Source organism: Pinus tabuliformis, chromosome 6, assembly GCF_031772625.1.
Source record: "Pinus tabuliformis cultivar Carrire ecotype Pingquan chromosome 6, CPIR1, whole genome shotgun sequence".
NCBI classification, from domain to species: domain Eukaryota; kingdom Viridiplantae; phylum Streptophyta; class Pinopsida; order Pinales; family Pinaceae; genus Pinus; species Pinus tabuliformis.
In genome coordinates, this window is record NC_142292.1 from 2079595848 (window position 1) to 2079615837 (window position 19990).

The 19990-nt window shown below is 35.7% G+C and overlaps 1 protein-coding gene across 2 annotated transcripts in view; it reads left to right on the forward strand.

Moving 5' to 3' along the window:
- Positions 1-19688, forward strand: part of EMB976 (Tetratricopeptide repeat (TPR)-like superfamily protein) — a 441215-nt gene extending 421527 nt beyond the window's left edge. Inside the window, exon 8 of one of the 2 annotated variants that reach the window (XM_089433417.1) lies at positions 19424-19688. In XM_089433417.1, coding sequence (XP_089289543.1) covers positions 19424-19441 — 18 coding nt within the window. In that variant the 3' untranslated portion in view covers positions 19442-19688. Of the gene's footprint in view, positions 1-552; positions 1881-19423 lie in introns of those variants that run through there. The other variant, XM_089433413.1, reaches the window with a different exon arrangement.
- The last annotated feature ends 302 nt before the right edge of the window (positions 19689-19990 follow it).

The window sequence follows — 19990 nt, forward strand, 5'->3', positions numbered from 1 at the left end:
TTCAAACCATTTCTGGGTCTTGGAGATTTCATGTGCTTTAGCCTCTCCGCCAATTTTCATGGCTAGAGCACATCCGATGCTACCCCAAATTTTACGACCTGCACTTGTCTTTTCTATCTGCAGTGTTCCGAAACAAGACTTTAGAGCATCTTTATCTCAAGATTCAACCTTTGAATTATCCTAACACAACTTCAACTTTTTCCCACATCGTTTAGAGTTTCCATCGGCTATTAGGTATTTCCCATATTTCACATAAAGGTCAAGGAAGAAGTGGGCAAAGAAAGTAGTGTTTTCTAATTGTTTGAAAATTGTGGCAATCATAGTACTGATCACTCAATAAAATCAGCTTGGTTTCCTCGATTGTCACTACTGCATTTGTTAAGTTACTACTCATGGGCTGACCAACAATATTGCATAAATAAATCTCTGAAGTCTTATTTCTTGGACATTTGGGGGCAACAAAAGTTCATTATATATATTGGGAGTTCATAATCATAGTTTTGAATCTTGATATCGAGGATGTCTGATGCTTGAAATTTGTTAAAATGACAGATAGCATACAATACCCTTCTCGATGCATATGCCAGGTCAGGGCAGCATACCAGAGCAGAGGAAGTTTTCATTGAAATGCAGGATGCAGGTCATTCTCCAGATTCCTATACTTACCTTTCACTAATTTGTGCTTACACAAACTGTCAAAGATTTCAAGAAGCAGAAGACCTCCTCAAGAGAATGCATCGACAAGGGCTGGCCCCAGGACTTGTCCATTTTAGTCATTTGGTTTTTGCATTTGGAAAGGCTGGCTTGGTTGAGGATGCTTCCAGGTTATACATGGAGATAGAGAAGGCAGAACTTAAGGGTGACTTGGCTTGTCACCGCACAATGCTGAAGATATACCGTGACAATGGTCACACACATGAAGGGATTCTCTTGTTCGAAAAGCTGCAGGATTATATAGAACCCGATGAGCACATTTATAGGATGGCTATCGATCTTTATGAATCTGCGGGGAAGATTGTAGAGGCAAAATATATTTTACAATTGATGAAGAACAGGGGATTTTCCTATCGATCGAAATTGAAGGGTGGAATCAAACTCAATACTTCTGAGCAAACGTATACAAGAGGCAAAAGAGAACCACTTAGTTAGAAACATAGACATCTGCATGGGTGTCTATCAAGGTCAATCACAGAAAATAGACAAGATCTTCATATGAATTTGGCATTTACTCACATTATATCTTGCACTGATACCCCAGGAGGAAGGATAGTGCCGCTGTCCCATAAAAATTGGTCATAAAAATGATTCCTTTTAAATAGAAGACAAGAGTGAAGCTTACAATGATTTTACAGAGGTTAACATCTCTAGCAAAATACTAAGTTTGGTCTAGTGATTCATGAAACGTCTTACTTTGTTCCCCTTATTAAATTGTGCGATATCACTCAGAATAGTTAAGATACTCGGGATTTTCTTGTCTACTGTTCCATGAAAAGGATAGAAATTAAGCCTGCAATTCGTGCAATTGATACAGCGATCTGGGCAGTACACTGCAGAAGGTTGGCATTTTCATGATTTGTGGCTTTGCAAACAAAAGCTACGATCTTGATGGGATGAAACTGACCCAGCTTTGACCATGATAAGTGGGACCTCACCTTTAACATTAGCACAAGCTGAGATTTGCAATATCTTCTTATGTATGTTCTTATGTATGAAGTATACGTGATGTAAAGAATCAGTGTACTTTTAGCTATCTATTCTTGATGCAAGGGAAATGTAAATGTACAGATACTGGATTATGAAGGTTCGAGAAAGTAAGCGACTCTGAGGCATAATATCTGAGCAAATACATTTAAGGATAAAATCAATGAATTATTAATTTAGCTTGATGCACATTTGATAATGTATTTAGCTGAGTCATATTTAATTGAAAAATACAATATCTCAGCAAATACGTTTAAGGATAAAAGCAATGAATTATTAATTTAGTTGGATGCATATTTGAGAATGTATTTGACTTAGTCATACTTAATTGAAAAATACAAGATTATCAATATTACAAATTAATGTAATTATATAAATTAAATGGTTAGCAAATATTAATAAATATTAATTTATAATAAACATCAAAACACTTATTTTCCTATATATATAAAATATGTTAATTTTATTTTTTATTTTAAGTTATTAGTTATAAAAATAATTAATATATAAGTTAAACATATCTATATTTAAAAAAGCATGGAATAATATTTCTAACCATGGAGATTTATCCCTACTTTACCATGGAGATTTTCAATCTGTAAATGAGTTTTCTTACACTATCATGGCTTATGAATACCACATCCCTAAAACCCATAGCTTACTTCATATGACACTTGTTCATATGATTTTTTTTAATTAATCATTTTAATTAAAAGGTAAAAAAAACATAACTACTTTGAAAATAATGATCAACTTTTGATTTGTGTACTCTTTGAGTGTTTTTGTAATTATCAGTTTTCTATCAGTAATAAAATGGTATCAGAGCCAAGTTGCATTTCGTTTGAGCATACTGTTGGGAACATCTGAGTTTGCTTGAGTCTCGATAATGTTTGTTGCCTGTTAAAGCCGAAGATGGCGTCTATGGCGTTTGAAGACTAGGAGATTAGAACTTCTTTCCAGGAGGAGCTGCGAAACCTGCGATCATAAGAAGATGGCATCTATGGCGTTTGAAGACTAGGAGATTAGAACTTCTTTCCAGGAGGAGCCGCGAAACCTGCTCTACTTACGATCGCAATACTGATAAATCTGGTACACAACATTCTGAAGATCTATATCTATTACTCTGAAGTTGCATAATTTAATTGTCTTCTGCTATACTTATTTCTTCACGTTGTCATGGACTCTTTATCTGCATCTAGTTCTCGTCATGAATTTGGGGATAGATCCTTTGAAGAAATTCTAAAAGAACAAGAAGAAGCAAATATAGAGAAAAGAAACTCATCTGTTACAGAGTCTATAGTTCTTGATAAGTCTGTTAATCTATTTTCAGAACCTGTTGCATCTGATTCTTGGACTCTTCCAAAAGTAGACCCGAAAAATGTTTACAAAAACTTAGGATTACTGGACTCCATCCAGTTCTGGAGATATAAGGTCAAAGAAGAAGTTTTGCAAACAACCTCAAATAACAATATCCTCCATTCTCTGAATATCATAAATCAGTCTGAGTTTGATGCTGCCAGAAAAGCAGGCTATAATTTTGCCCATTTTGGCCATGTCCAAATAGGTATCCAGCCTCTACACCGGAAAGGCCAGGATGTTGCCTTTTTCTCCTGTGTTTTTGATCGACGATGGAAAACTCTTCCTAAAGCCCTTATTGGTGGATGCCAAGGGACCCTTGCCTATGGCCCAGCTTCATGGTCATGCTTTCCTGATTTCTCCATAGCCTTGACAGATCCAAATTGTTGGGTCCCTATAATACTAGTGATTACCCCATTACTATTGCACTTGTACCCCTTATTAATATTGTTGTGCCCCTATTGTCCCCATATTGTTATTACTGTGCCCCATAGAATCTCTCTGTTGTTATCTTTGTGACTTTATATTATTATTGTTAGGTCCGATGGGTTATATTGTGATTCCTTAGACTCTTATATATAGAAAGAAGGTTTTGTCATTTGAATCATCGAAGAATTGTTCATTTATGTAATGTAAAGGAGGTTGCCCCCTTGAAGAGTCTAAATTTTAAGGCGTTTATCTATCTTTTATATCTTTTTCTTGAGATGGTTTCATAACATTTGGTATCAAAGCCAGGTTTCTAGGGTTTCGCTACTCCAAACAGGTCATTGTGGCATTTTCGCTATAACTCTTTTTTGCAACATTTCATAAGCTTTAAAAAAACCCATTTGAGAAGACATCGCGCTGAATCTCGGGCCCGAATTTCAGAGCTTTTCGCGCTATATTTGCGGAGATATGATCTGAGGAAGTTGTTATTTTTGCAGACTCCTGAATTACATTCCAAACAGACGACTTGGGGAAAATCGTCATAACTTTCTCTTTGAGCATTGGATTGAAATTTCGTAAGAAGGTACAGAAAGAGGATGGATTGTAGTTTCTTGTATATATTTTCAGAACCAAAGGTCGAAACAGTGACTCATGGCACGTCGTATAAGTTCGCTCTACTGAACTAGTCTATAATCAGGTCACTGTGGGAGATTTCGCATAACTCTTCCTTGGAGAATCCATTTTGGATCACACTAGTGGCATTGGAAAGAGGACATAAAGGGCTACTGCAAGTCGCAATTTTAGAATTGGATGATTCGAAAGTACAGAGATACATCAGAGGCAATATCAAGCTCCTACCAAGTGAAAAAAGGTGTGTAGATTTTTTAAAATTTTTGCTTAAGCTTGGTTTGAAAATTTCTTTTGAAGGAATTCAAAGGGCATAGTAGAGCATTATATCGGTAACTGATGCCCCGAGGAAAGAAAATGCAAACACCTAGTAAGCAATCTGAAATCTCTAGCATGACTCATGAAGAAGAGGAAGAAACGCTACATGATATATCAAAATTACAAGGCCAGGTGCAACAAATGTCACTCTCACAAAAGCTAATAGAAGTTAAAATAAAGGGCATGGAAGCTAAGATGGATAATTTGAAGATAGATTTGAAGACAGATTTGAAGAGAGACATGGCAGATTTGAAGACAGATTTGACAAATTTTCTACAAGAAATACTTACTAATGGTGAAAAGGCAGTAAAGGAAACTCATGATGCGAACAAAAGAAATGTTAATCATGATTTCATAGACTCTAATGTGGGATCGAAGACCCACCATATTCCAAAAATCGATATGAGGAAGTTTGATGGCAAGGATCCCGCAACATGGATATTACAGATGGAACAATTTTTCGATCTCAATAATGTGCAAAACACACAAAAGGTACGTATTGCAACTTTATATTTGGAACCAAATCAGTTTGTATAGTATCAATGGCTTTGCTCTCGTAAACAAATTATCACTTGGGCAATTTTTACGGAAGAATTGACAACACATTATGAGGATATAAAAAGCAACACTTTTTCTAGCCAATTGATAAGTCTCAAACAAAAAGGTTCAATAATTGAGCACATTGAGGAGTTCTAAAAATTGAACATAAGGGTAAAAAATATTCCATAGGAGCATAGGATTGATGTGTTCATAGGTACTTTAAAGAATAATATCCAACATGATGTTCGCCTTTGGGAACCTGATTCATTAGAGAAGGCATTTAGATTAGCAAGAAAAATGGAAAGCAAAATTATGGCAACCAGGAAGCACACCACTCACAACTATAAAGATGGAAGTCTTGTTGCCCCTAGTCTTCCACAACCTATAAGGTTGAAACCACAACAATTGAAAGAAAAATTAGCAAAAGGGCTTTGTTACAGTTGTGATAGCAAATACACTAAAGGTCATAAGTGTGCTGAGAAAAAATTATTCTACATAGATTGTGAAGAGGAAGAAGAAAAGGAGCAAGAAAGGTCAAAAGAAGATGATATACTCCAGGAACAAACCCTAGATAAAGAAGAAATGAATCCAACCATATCTTGTAATGCATTGGCGGGAATTACCACTCCTCAAACCATCAAGATAGAATGACAAATCAAGAAGAAAAAGGTAATAGTGTTGATTGATTCAGGAAGTACCCACAATTTTATTCATTGTAAGGTAGCAAAAGAATTGAATTGCTTCTTATATCAAGCACCAGAGTGTCAAGTGATGGTTGCATATGGAGGAACAATAAATTGCTCTAGAAAGTGCCATAATATCAAGCTATCCATGGGAGAATATGTATTGACTAGCCCAATGCTTTTCATTCCAATGGGAGGTGCTGATGTTGTACTAGGAGTCCAATGGCTACAATCCTTGAGTACAATAGCTTTTAATTTTCAAGAACTTTTCATGAAATTTTATGTGGAAGGAAAGGAAGTTGAATTAAGCGGTATTGCAGGGAAACCGGGAAAGATAATCAGCTCTAACGGTATGACAAAGCTTCTAAAAAAGGAACAAAGAGGTGTAATTGCACAATTATGTTCACTAGATGTTTCCACATTGGAATCATCTATTTCTCCAGATCTCCAAAAAGTCTTGGACAATCATTCCAAGGTATTTGAGATTCCCAAAGGTCTCCCAACTATTCATGATCATGATCATGTTATTCACCTGATTCCAGGAAGTGTTCCTCCAAACATCAGGTCGTACAAATATCCCTATGCCCAAAAGAGTGAAATTGAATGTATGGTTGCAGAAATGCTAGAGGTTGGTATAATTCAACTGAGTCAAAGTTATTTCTCTGCTCCAGTAGTATTGGTGCACAAGAAGGATGGATCATGGCGCATGTGTCCGGATTATAGGGAGCTCAACATGCTCACTATTAAAAATAAGTTTCCCATTCCTATCATTAATGAATTACTGGATGAATTGCATGGATCAATTTACTTCACTAAGTTGGATCTTCGTTCAGGATATCATCAAATCAAAATGAAGACTGAAGACATTCCGAAAACAGCATTTAGAACTCATGAGGGTCACTATGAATTTTTGGTCATGCCTTTTGGCCTTACCAATGCACCTTCAACATTTCAAGGTTTGATGAATTCAATTTTCAAACCATTCCTTAAAAAATTTGTGTTAATATTTTTTGATGATATACTAATCTACAATAAGTCTTGGAAGGATCATGTTGAACATGTTGATAGGGTGCTACAACTATTGGAGGAGAAACAATTATATGCAAAAAGATCCAAATGTTTCTTTGGAGTACAAGAGCTGGAATATCTGGATCATATTGTATCTCATGAAGGAGTTAAGGTAGACCCTAGTAAAATTAAAGCCATTAAGGAATGGAAAATCCCTACATCCATAAAGCATCTGCGAGGATTTCTCGGGTTGACAGGGTATTATCGCAAGTTTGTTAAGAATTATGGGAGAATAGCAGCACCTCTAACAACATTATTGAAGAAAGATGCATTTTCATAGACTCCAGAAGCAACAAAGGCCTTCAAACATCTTAAAGAGACAATGTGCCAAGCACTGGTCTTAGCTACACCAGACTTCACAAAAACCTTTATTGTGGAATGTGATGCTTCAGGAAATGGAATTGGTGTTGTTTTAATGCAAGATGAAAGACCCGTTGCTTTTGAAAGTCGTCCAATCAAGGGAAAGTTTTTACACAAAGCTATTTATGAGAAGGAAATGTTGGCAATACTCCATGCACTTAAGAAATGGCGACCCTACCTAATGGGAAGACACTTCAAGGTAAAAACGGATCATGATAGCCTTAAATACTTTTTAGAACAAAGATTATCCTCTGAAGAGCAACAAAAGTGGGTCACAAAGATGTTGGGTTATGACTTTGAAATCATCCACAAAAAGGGGAAGCAAAATGTGGTGGCAGATGCACTCTCAAGAAAGGATGAGGATGTGGAAGCATTGTTGTGCGCCATTTCTATTATCCAACCAAATTGGATAAACGAAGCAAGGGAGGAATGGAAGAATGACGAAGAAGTATGGGCACTTATTCGAAAGTTACAACGAGATTCCAGTACGTCTGATACATTTAGCTGGAAAAATTATTCGTTATGGTACAAAGATCGCTTATACCTTTGTAAGACCAGCTAAAACAAAAGATTCTTATGGAATTGCACACTTCTCCCTTAGGAGGGCACTCGGGATTTTTAAAAACTTACCACAGGGTTAAGAAGGAATTTTTTTGGGATGGCCTTAAATCAGATATTCAAAAGTTTGTGACAGAATGTTTGGTTTGCCAACAAAATAAAGTTGAAACAATTAAGACACCGAGTCTATTACAACCTTTATCCATTCCAAGCCAACGTTGGGAGGAGGTTTCAATGGATTTTATCACAGGTTTACCCAAGTCTGAGGGAAAGAGTGTCATCATGGTGGTAGTTGACAGACTTACCAAGTATGCACACTTTTGTGCATTATCACATCCATTTAAAGCTAGTACAGTTTCGACTGCATTTATGGAAACAATTCAAAAGCTACATGGAAACCCAGAGATTATTGTAAGTGACAGAGATCCCATTTTCACTGGAAATTTTTGGACATAATTATTTTCTTGTCTTGGTACTCAGTTAGCTCATAACTCATCTTATCATCCTCAATCTGATGGGAAAACTGAGATAGTAAACAAATGTTTGGAAGGATATCTTCGTTGCTTTGTATCTGATAAACAGACACAATGGGTCAAATGGTTGCCTCTGGCTGAATGGTGGTATAACACTTCCTTCCATACAGCAACAAAAATGACCCCATTTATGGCACTTTATGGGTGTCAGCCACCATCCATCACATCATATTTAAGAGAAGATTCTAAGGTTCAAGCAGTGGAACATCACATTGAACATCAACAACAAGTCCTCCAACTCATAAAGGATAACCTCGTGTTGGCACAGAATAGAATGAAACAACAGACAGATCAACATCGCAGCAAAAGAAGTTTTGATGTAGGTGATTGGGTATTCCTACGGCTACAACCATATAAGCAAATATCCCTCAAGCAAACTAAGAAGGATAATAAATTATCACCAAAGTATTATGGTCTGTACAAGGTGTTGCAAAAGATTGGTACTATGGCATACAAATTGGAGCTTCCTGCAGCTTTCGATTGCACCTAGTTTTCCATGTTTCATGTTTAAAGAAGGTTATAGGCAACAAGCTCCCAGTTCAAACAATATTGCCAAAACTTGACGAGGAAGGAAAAATTATATTGGAACTGCAAGCGGTCATAGAAACAAGAACTCGACAATTACGAAATCGATCAATTTCGGAGTATCTTATCAAGTGGAAGAACTTATCCTCTAAAGATTCCACATGGGAGGATGAGAATTTATACAGAAGCATCTAGAACTACTCAAGCATTGAGGACAACACCTTTTTTAAGGAGAGGGGCTGTTGGGTCCCTATAATACTAGTGATTACCCCATTACTATTGTATTTGTACCCCTTGTTAATATTGTTGTGCCCCTATTGTCCCCATATTGTTATTATTGTGCCCCATAGAATCCCTCTATTGTTATTTTTGTGGCTTTATATTATTATTGTTAGGTCAGCTAGGTTATATTATGACTCCTTAGACTCCTATATATAGAAAGGAGGTTTTGTCATTTGAATCATCGAAGAATTGTTCATTTATGTAATGTAAAGGAGGTTGCCCCCTCGAAGAGGCTGAATTTTAAGGCGTTTATCTATCTTTTCTATCTTTTTCTTGAGTTGGTTTCATAACACAAATGTTATAAATGCTTCGATGTTAGGCTTACAAACACATGGTTATGAGGATTTTGAGGATGATAGTAAAAACATAGCCATATGGTGGTCCTCAGTAGTCAAATTCTATAAAAAGACTACTCCTTCTATGGTTAAATCTGTCTCATCACAATCTGAATTCACCACTTTAATCACCCATGATTATGGCATGAATCTTATTGCACCCCAGATGATTCCCCGGTCTGAATTGAAACCTCCTTCCGAATGGGTTACTAAATGGGAATCCATCAGAAAACCAACTCGACCTTCTCCTATCAATTCCTCCACAATCTTTACCACCAAAGATGGTAATGTCCATACTATCTTTCCAGAGTCACGAGCTGAGCATGGTGGACCCTCTGTAAATATTTCTACATCTGTAAATACTAGTCCCACATTTTCAGTTGATCCTACATTTCTCCATACTGTAAAAAAATTAGTTCTGAGTGAAATTGCTTCCTCCAGTAATTCCCTAGCTGTTGTCTGTGACCATCCACACTGTTCTAAAACTTTCTGTCAATTTTCTTCACCTCCACCAAATCCACATGGCAATGTTGAAGATGACAGAAGGAGAATAAACATGATTACTTTTATACCAGATAAAAGTAAATCTGAAGAAGAATATACTAAGACAAATTTCTTCAGCATCCATGAAGAAATAATGATTCAGTCAACACAGAAAAATAGCCATCAGGGTTTAGGTTTCACGGATGGATCAGAAATTCCATCATACAGAAAAAATCCCAAAAATAAAATTCCAAGGCATGTGGAAATTCCTTCAGATAATGAAATTTTTGCCTTTTTGAAAATCTATAAAGGAATTAGTCCATATGATCCTGACAATCAATGGAAAAAGAAAATGTTTAACTGGGACATTTTCACACATAAATCTGAAAGCAGATATGTTGAAGAACTCATACTGTTGCCTAAAGAAGAAAGGAAAAATTTCAACATCCAGAAAAATGAAGAATGGAAGAAATGGATGAAATCCAACAATCAATGGATTTCTTTTTATGAATGGTATTATCCTGCCTCTAATCAAATAGAGGAATCCTTGAGAAAAAGTTTCTTAAATCAAGCCAGGCAGAAGAGAATTCTAAATGTTGATAATTTTGTAGCAGAAAAGATGGAATCCAATCCTGTTACTATTCCATCTCCCCTTGTGGCTCCAGAATTTTCTCCAAAAATACAAAGTATGATATCCAAACCCAACCTGCCCAGGGATTTGCAGGCCATAAGGGTGAAAGGAGAAAAATTGATAAGAGATATCTGCAGTTGCTTGCAGGTAAACATGATCAGATCCGGTTCCCCTGCAAAACACAAATGGGAACTTTTTGATGGACAAATCTATGAAACTGACAATGATTTTCCACCTTGGAAAAACTTTGTCATCAGAAAAAATGATGGGAAAATATTCAAACTTTTCCCAATCCAGACAGAGGACTCTGTGAAAGACTCTGTCCTTGCCACAAATTGGACTAATCTTGCTCTTTCCAGTTTGGAAAAATATCTGAGAAACCGGCATAAGTCCATAGAAGAAATGAATGACATTCTGAAAGACTTAATGAATAGAATGTTGCAAAAGCAGGATTATGCTTTGGTTTGTCTGAATGATAATGTCAAGACTCTAGCAGAAAATGATAAACATATAGCTGCAAGTTTGGATAAACTCAGGATATCTACAGAAAAAAAGATAGTTGATGCAACTATAGTCCATGGAAAAGAAATTGTTAGAGTAAATTCTAGTCTTGATATTATAAAGAAGCAAGTTTTGAATGTTTCCAATTCTATTGAATTATTGAAGAAAAAGCCTTCATCAGATTCCTACAAATCCACTACCTTGTTCAGTGAACCCTCCTCACAGATGCCCTACACTATCTCCGGTTCAGTATCAAGTCTTATAAAGCAGCCTGTAGAAATAGAATTTCCCAAACCAGGAACCTCTTATCCATACAGTCTTTTTGCTGCCCCAAGTTATTTTGGACATTTAAAATCCAATCCCATAACTTCCTCACATTCTAGTACATCAACCAGCTCCTCTCTGACAGAATGGATTAAAATGAAGAAAGCAGAGGAGGAAAATGTAAAAGAGGAAGAAACAGGAAGAAGACAGTGGTATGATGAGGAAGAAAAAGAAGCTACCGGGTTGCACAAGATAGAGATAGATGATGAAGAACCTTCCCTAGAACAACTTGAGGAGTATGTACAAAATTTTTCTCCTCAAGATAAAGCTCAGTTTAACATTCCTGAAGACCATATGGTCAATGCGACCACATCCAGATCTACCTGGAACTCTACCTGGAGCCCTGCCCCAGACAGAAGAGATTTGATGAAATCTGAATATCATAAAGATTGGTCTGCATCTTCCACATATTCGTGGAATATAGATAATTGCACTGAGGCAGAAGTTTTGTCAGTCATGCATTCTATGCTTGTTTGTTATAGAACTTATTTGGCTGATGACATTGGACCCATTAATTCTACCAGAAGAATTATTGGTGGGTTCGAAGGATCTTTAGACTCATGGTTAAAAGCTGAAACATTGAAAGATCCTGCCCTGTTAACAACATGGGAAAATTCACAGGTTTTAAATGCAGATGGAAGTGTGTACATGGACCCGACAACATCACTCCCTGTAAACAATATGATTGGTTGTTTACTTTATGGCATTACTGTAAATTTCATTGGGTTTCCGCAGATTAACAATGATTTAACTGCTATCACTTTGGTTGCTATGAAACTCCATAATATGCAGCATTTTGATGAATATTTTAATGAGTTCCTACACAGGTTGCATACTTTATCCCCTGAACTCATCCTTGAACCAAAATGGAAAGAAATATTCATCTCCTCTTTACCATTATGGGTTTCACAAGCCATAGTCACCAAATTACCTGGCAAAATTGGTGACTACAAATTTGGAGTGATAAGGCAAGCAGTTAAGGCAATAATTGTTGAACTCTGCTCACAAATGAAGATTGCAAGAGTAGCCACAAATCCAAGAAAGCCACATGGCTATCAACAATTATGCAAACAATGGCATCTTTCTGCCCCTAAAAATTCAGGGGGGAGAGAACAAAGTGCTTACAAGAAAAAGAAGCACTCTTCAAGGAATTTTTCTGGCAAAAGAGTCATCCATCAGAAAAAACCAAAGGACTACAAAAAGACACAACTATACTCCAGAAAGAAAGAAGTCAAATGCTATCATTGCAATAAGAAAGGACATATCTCTCCAAATTGTCTAGACTTACAGAAAAATAAACCAGAGAAAGGTAAGAAGAATATCTTCTATAGAAATAAATTTGGAAAGGTAAATTATTTGAAGTTGCTTGACAGTTGTGAAGAAATCACTAGTGAAGAAGAATCAGATTATGTAAATAAATTTAATTCTGACTCTAACACTTCTGATTCTGAGGATGAATATTGTAATGATCCCCACTGTGTAGAATGTTTCAAAGACAATTGTGATTGCAGCGATCCAGATGTCTGCCAGTGTCATTCTCTTAATATGTTTAAACAGCCTGAGACAGAAGAACAAACTAGGAATTTGTTCGCACAAATGATGGCAGCCACAGATCCCCAGTTGAAAGAAATGTATAAAGAATTGCTGGTAAATCAGTTAAGTTCAAAACTAGCAAAGCAGAATAATCCTAACAGAGGATATGTGCCACCAGCTTCTCTTTTCTCAGTAGAAGCTTTAACAAGGCAATTCAGGCAAGAATACTTTGGTGAAGATCTACCACAAACCTTGCCTAGCATCCATAAAGCAATAAAGGAATTGAGAAAGACAGTGAAGGAGAACCGAAGGCTTTGTATTGAAAGTCATCAGGACTGTCAACTCAAAGGAATGAATGAACAAGGATCCAGTTCAAAGCAACCTATTTTCTCAGCCCAGACACAAAATTATACTTATCATCAGAAACCGTTTAAAGGAGTAGAAATTCATGAGCAAAATTCTGATGAAGAAACAGATCGGACTGGTCTAGGATGCAATCAAATCACTGGAGATGTGATGTATTGTATTAAGCTTAAAGTCAGAATTGGTGCTAGATTTGAATACTGGAAAGTTCTCATGGATACCGGTTCCAGGCTTAATATTGTAAATAATTCAGTTGTAGAATCTCATCTTTTGAGGCCTACAAGTTGTCCAAAAGTCACGATAGCCAGCGGAGATATCAAGACCACTTCAGAAGTATCAGTGGATATCTTTCTTACAGAATCCATTGGAATCAAAGTTGTTTGTCCAATTGTCACAGGTATGGATTGCGCAATGTATTTGGGAACACCTTTCTTTCAAAATTTCCAGAAGCATGGAGCAAAGTTTGACCAGCAAACAAAGAGGTTCGGGTATTTTCTGGAATTGGAAGGTAAGGAATTATTTTTCCCTTTCATAAATTCAAGCTCACCTAATAGGATAAAACGAATTGAAAGATTAGAGAATTTGTTGGCAAAAATGGAAAAGAAGAAAGAAATCCTAAGGATAGATGAAAATATGGAACAGGGAAAGTTTGATAAAGAAATAATGAATCTCCGAAATAAGTTTCTGGAATGTTGCTCAGAAGATCCTAATGCTTTCTGGCATGTACATAAGCATGAAGTTGAGCTACCATTAAAAAAGGATTTTAATGGAAAACTCAGAAGATCAAAGGCCATTCCAATGAATCAAGAGCAGTTAACTCTCTGCAAGAAAGAGATCAGAGAACTCTTACAGAAAGGTTTGATCAGAAAAAGTAAGAGTCCAATAGCTTGCTTTGCATTCTATGTTAACAAGCATGCTGAAGTTGCCAGAGGAAAGCCCAGGCTAGTAGTAAATTATAAACCTCTGAATAATTTACTTGACTATGATGCCTATCCTCTTCCAAAACCATCCACCATCTTGGCACAGATCTCTAAATCAAAGATTTTTTCTAAATTTGACTTAAAATCAGGATTTTGGCAGGTAGGGATCAAAGAATCAGACAAATGGAAGACTGCTTTTTCTGTACCAGAAGGCCATTTTGAATGGAACATAATGCCTTTTGGATTGATAAATGCCCCTTCGGCCTTTCAGCGCATCATGGATGAAACCTTTGAAGGTATGGAAGATTTTCTTAAAAAATACATTGATGATATTTTAATTCATTCAGAAGATATTCCTGCTCATATCAAGCATTTGAAGATGTTCCTCCAGAGAGTGAAAGAAAAAGGAATAGTTCTTTCTGAATCAAAGATGAAATTATTTAAGACAATGATAGATTTTCTGGGATACAATATACAGTTTGGCTCCTACCAAGTAATCCAGAGGAGTCTGGATTTTATTGATAATTTTCCTGATGAAATTTTAGATAAGACACAGCTGCAGAGGTTTCTAGGAAGCCTTAATTATGTATCTAAATTTCTTCAGCATTGTGCCCAAGAAAGAAAACTTTTGAACCAGAGGTTACAAAAAGAACCGATCCCATGGAATGAAGAATGCACTAAAGCTGTCTGGAGAATCAAAGAAAGGATCCGCAGAATCCAGCCTTTAAGTCCAATACAAGAAAACTGGAAAAAGGTAATCATGACAGATGCTAGTAATATTGGATGGGGAGCTGTTCTTTGCCAAGAAAATCCAGAGAAAAAGAAAGAACCTCTAGAAATCTGCCAATATGCCTCTGGATTATGGTCTACAACTCAGACAAACTGGGCAAGCCTCAAGAAAGAACTCAGAGCAGTCTGTCTGGGAATTGAAAAATTCAAAGATTTTGTTATTTATACAAAGTTTTTGGTAAAGACTGATTGTCAGGCATTAAAATTTGCCATCCAAAGATGTGATTTTGAAGATGCTACAATGGTAAGATGGATGATGACACTCAGTCAATATAATTTTGAAATTGAATTCATCCCTGGCCACAAGAATTCTTTTGCTGATATGCTATCCAGGGAATTCTTAGAAAAGAATTCTATTCATTCTTTAACTTGCAATTTCATAAGAAGAGTAGAAGATTGTGTTGAAATTGAAACCCCTTATGGATGGGTCAGGTATCCCAATATCAGTCATACCATGCTATTTGATCATGATGATGAATGGTACCCAGTAAAGGAGATAAGGTGGAGAGAAGGTATTCCCAATCTCTGGACTTGGGATGATCAAGAAGTTGAAAATGATTTGGCCATTCAAGAACTTGATTATTTGGCTCATATCAGAAACATCGCTTATGAAATTTATTATGAAGATGATAATAGGATTGGAAATTGCAGACTCACAATTAAACAATTCAACAATCCTCTTAGAAGGGTTGATTTTGATCCAGAGAGACAAAGGTCTGCTTTCTTCCAAATGATGAATTTAGAAAATATCTCCTCCAATTTTTTCTATCATCTCCAATTTGATTTTACCTATGAAGATTGGCCAACAGAAAGAATGAATCGTGAAGATCCTTTCCCAGATTGGTTTATGGATTGGTGGAAAATCTATGGTCTCAGTGCTATCCTTACCATGCCCTATCAGTTTACACGATTGAAGATTGATGGTTTTTCAGTACCCGGCTCACTCCATACTAGAGTTCTGTATAAAAGTCTTAAAGATGTCATGGAAATAGAAGATCTCACTTTCCTAAATGCATTAAGGAGATGTGGTCATACTCACTGGTTCGTAAGCCAGAGAATTTGTGCGAGACAGCTTGCCTCCAGCACTGATGGGACCAGAATGGAATACAATGAATTTCATCATCAATCAGATCCAGACAATAATCCTTTTGAAGAAATTAATTTTCTTCAACCACCAGAAAATCATGAAGATCAGATTTGGGAATCTGAAAAAGAGGTTATGGTTCAATTCTTTTCCACAAGTCTCATCGATCATTTCCGACATAGCTACTATACACACCCACAGGTGTCATTTTTTGTACTGTAAAGTCTTTCTAACCGACAATGGTGTTAGACGTTTCTTTCATGGGTTCTTCGTAAAAGAATCTCCATTTTGTACACACCAGCACATAGTATTAGATATGTCAGAGAATCTCTGCGCGGATGTCCTTCCAAGGTTACCCGAAAGCAATGATTCCTGACATTTTACTTTCTTTATGTCACATAATAATTGTAAGGATTCTGATACCCTTGCACGGGACTATCAAATCCTTCTTTCTTCGGACGATTTCCTTGCACGGAAAATCAATATGAAGGAATCTTACTTTTGAAGTTAGGGATTTCACGAGGGAAGATTTTTCTCCAAGAATTGGCTATATAAAGAAGGGGAATGCCCAGATGAAGGCATTCAGATCTAGTCTTAGAGTGTTTTAGGAAGTCATTGTGTCGAGAACCTCTCCTGCTCTGCAACTGCGGACATTCAGTCTGATCTGCTTGCATCACGAGAAGAACTCAAGTCATTAGGTGATTTGGGAGCCTGCGTACCAGTGTGCTCGGCACTGGTAAGAACCTAAAGTGGCCGAATCATTTTAGGATGTTTTGTGTCTGTGTCGATCTTTAGACTGAGTCTGCTTTGTGTGCCAGGTAGCCTACATATTTCTCTTGCTATGCAAGGATATATATCTGTTAAATGCCACAGCAGTCAATCTCAGTAAGGATCATGTTGTCATTCTAAATCTTGTAATTTCTCAGGGGAGAGATGACTCTTTGAGTGTTCTTGTAATTACCAGTTTTCTATCAGTACTAAAATCCCTACCATCCACCAAATAATTATTGATAATCAAATTAAAATTCTAGAAGTCTTATTTCAAAATAGACACGCCGATCAACATAATTATCATAGCACTTTATACTCTTAAATAATTATGATACATTTTACATTATTATCATTTTGTTTTTAAATTAATAAGAATGAGACTTCCTAGACTTAGATTTCAACTCAAAGATATTTAAGTCCTTGAATGAAGTGCAAATTTGGAGGCATTTAAAAAGGATGTTCATTGTTATCACAATTACTCTCTCTCTCATTTTAGATTGGCTTTCCTCCAACACAAAGAGGGAAACCTTAGAAAATATTTTAAAATATTCTTTAAAATTTAAAGAAGGGTGGATTGTCATAACAAATGCCTATCCAATTGAGCAATGAGGTAAGGGTCAACAATCAAGAGGGTTCGATTAGTATGTAAGGAGACATAGTAAGGTTGTTATAAATATGTCTTAGCCACATGGATCCACTTCAATATGCAAAAAATTAAAGGAGGGCCTTTCCAAGGATGCTGTTCTTAACAAAGACAAAATCAACTAATAGCATGTAACCATCCATAATTAAAGGATAACTGTGTATGAAACCTTAATTGAAATATTCAAAGAGTACAAGGCTTATTTATTGAATGAACAATAAAGAATACATCATTCTTCGAGTGTGATTTCCCCCAAGATCAAGAGTGTTTAAACATGCCACACTAAACCTTCAACCCTAGTGAGGGTAGACCTAAAATAGAGGGAACAATTGTAACCAAAATATTACATCAACAAATATCCTTCAATGTACACCATGATCACAAGAAGACAAAGTGAGGGGTTCACCTCAACCCTAATGCCTTCTTATTGGAGGCAAATTTTACTTTTTCAAAGATTATACATGTAGATTTGTACGTAATTTGCAACCATCAAATCAATCAAGGAAAAATTAAACATGAAGAATGTTATGTTGAAATGCCTCTTGAATTCTTTATCCAAAATATTGAGGTTGAAATGCCTTTTGAATTCTTTATCCAAAAGATTTTCAACTAAGCTAGAAAGGGAATACCACTCTTCTCAACATGTATCTAGTGAAGGAATATTCTTTTTTTATACCTTTCTCTATCCCAAATTAAGGCTTCATCCTTATAGGATTTTAAGGCATGAAATAATATTTTAATTTAAATTAATCTCCTCTTATCTAAGGTGCATCTCTTTAGGGATTTCTTATTCACTTTAGAGCCTTATCTAATCATAGTGCACCACAAACATCTATCCCTAACACACCTATTGAGTGATAGTGATGTTATATTGATTCTTCCTTAGCATATAGGTCCAAGTTTGACTTGGGACCTCTTTGTTATCACCAAAGAAATGCCCACCTAGCCATATCTAACTAGGGGGATCAAAATACACTATGTAGATTTAATTTTACCATAGTAAAATCACTTTCACCGTGGAAAATAATTTAGTAAACCACTTTTATTAAATTATTTTCTGATTTAAATAAGAAAAACCCATGAGAATAATTAGATAAACCATTATTTATTTAATTTTCTATGATTATTAAATCATTATTTAATATTTTTTCCTTGTCACATTTGATTAAATCTCTTAGGAATATTTAAATAAATAATTATTTATCTGAAATTTTTTACTTATGTTATTACAATAATTATTAAATCATTATTTAATAATTATTTTAATTTCTTGTTTCTCGTGAATTAATTAATAAATCATTTTATTTGTTAATTATTTCTAAATAAAGGTATTTAACCATTTTAAATTCCTTTTCCCTCTCCAATAAATATAATAAAGTATTCCAAGTAGTTAGATCTGAATTTGATTAATAATATTTTATTATTCTCCATTTTCAAGATTAACTCCATACTTTGCTATATAAAGGAGGGTTTTTCATTCATTCTTCAACATGATCATAATCATTGTCAACATTATCGTCCTTTTTCTTGAGCTCCCATTTTGAGTTCTTCACTTTTGTTTAGGTTTTTCACATTGAGAGAGAAGATCAATTTTTTGAAGCCTCAAGGATATCAAAGGACCCATCCCACGGAGGGGGAGTTACATACCAATCTGTAGATCTTCTTCGCCAGGTGTTATCAATAAAATATTTATTCATTTAAAATAGTCTTTACAATTGGTTTATTATACTGGATTCTTTACATTGTTTCTTTCTCTTTTGGGTTATATCTTCTTTTGCTGTAGGTTTTCTGTTTGTGTTTTAGATCAGAGACGATAGTAACAATAAACTTGTTGTTAGGGTCATTTGTCACCTAGTGACTTAAGTGAAGTATTTTTGGTACACCTTCCAAGAATTTTTACACTAACAAATGGCGACTCCACTGATCTAATACCAACGTTCTTGGGTGACTGAAGTTTCAGAAAATTTTAGGATGTATTCAACTATTTTTTCTCTCAATTTATATTTATAATATTAAAACTTATTTTGTCAAATTTTCAGATTCAGTTGAGTTTCTGGTCTTTTTTGCAGGTCACAAGTATCAGCTGAGCAGGAGGCGGCAAAATCTGTGCGAGATCTACTGATTGAGACTCCTAGGAACAGAGCATATGATGTAGGAGCATCCAACTAAAGAGCTACAGCTGGATGAACTAGTTATTTTCTGCTAGACAGAAATGATTTTTTGTTTAGTCCTTTTATTTAAAAAGTTGAATTTGGCTAACATAGCCATTGGAAATTGTCTAGTTATGAATGGTTAGGTCAAAAGTAGGTAAAAGTCAAAATTAGTTTTACCAATCAATTGTTAACTGAATGGCAGTTTCTCAACCATCTGGGAACTATCTGGGAAGGTATAAACCAACCCAAATCTACCAAAGAGGGAGGTTCTACCATTCCTAAAAAAATAGGAAGTCTGTATGTGTTGAAGAAAGAGACATTGGAGTTTTCTTTTCAACAAAAAAATGAGTTTTTGAGATATTGTGTCAATTTATTATCAAATATGCTGTGAGTTGTTGTGACAAATTGCAGACAAAAGAGAGGAGAAATTAGATTTACATAACCTCGGGTTCACACAGGATGCAGCCCGAGGTGGAGCAAGTA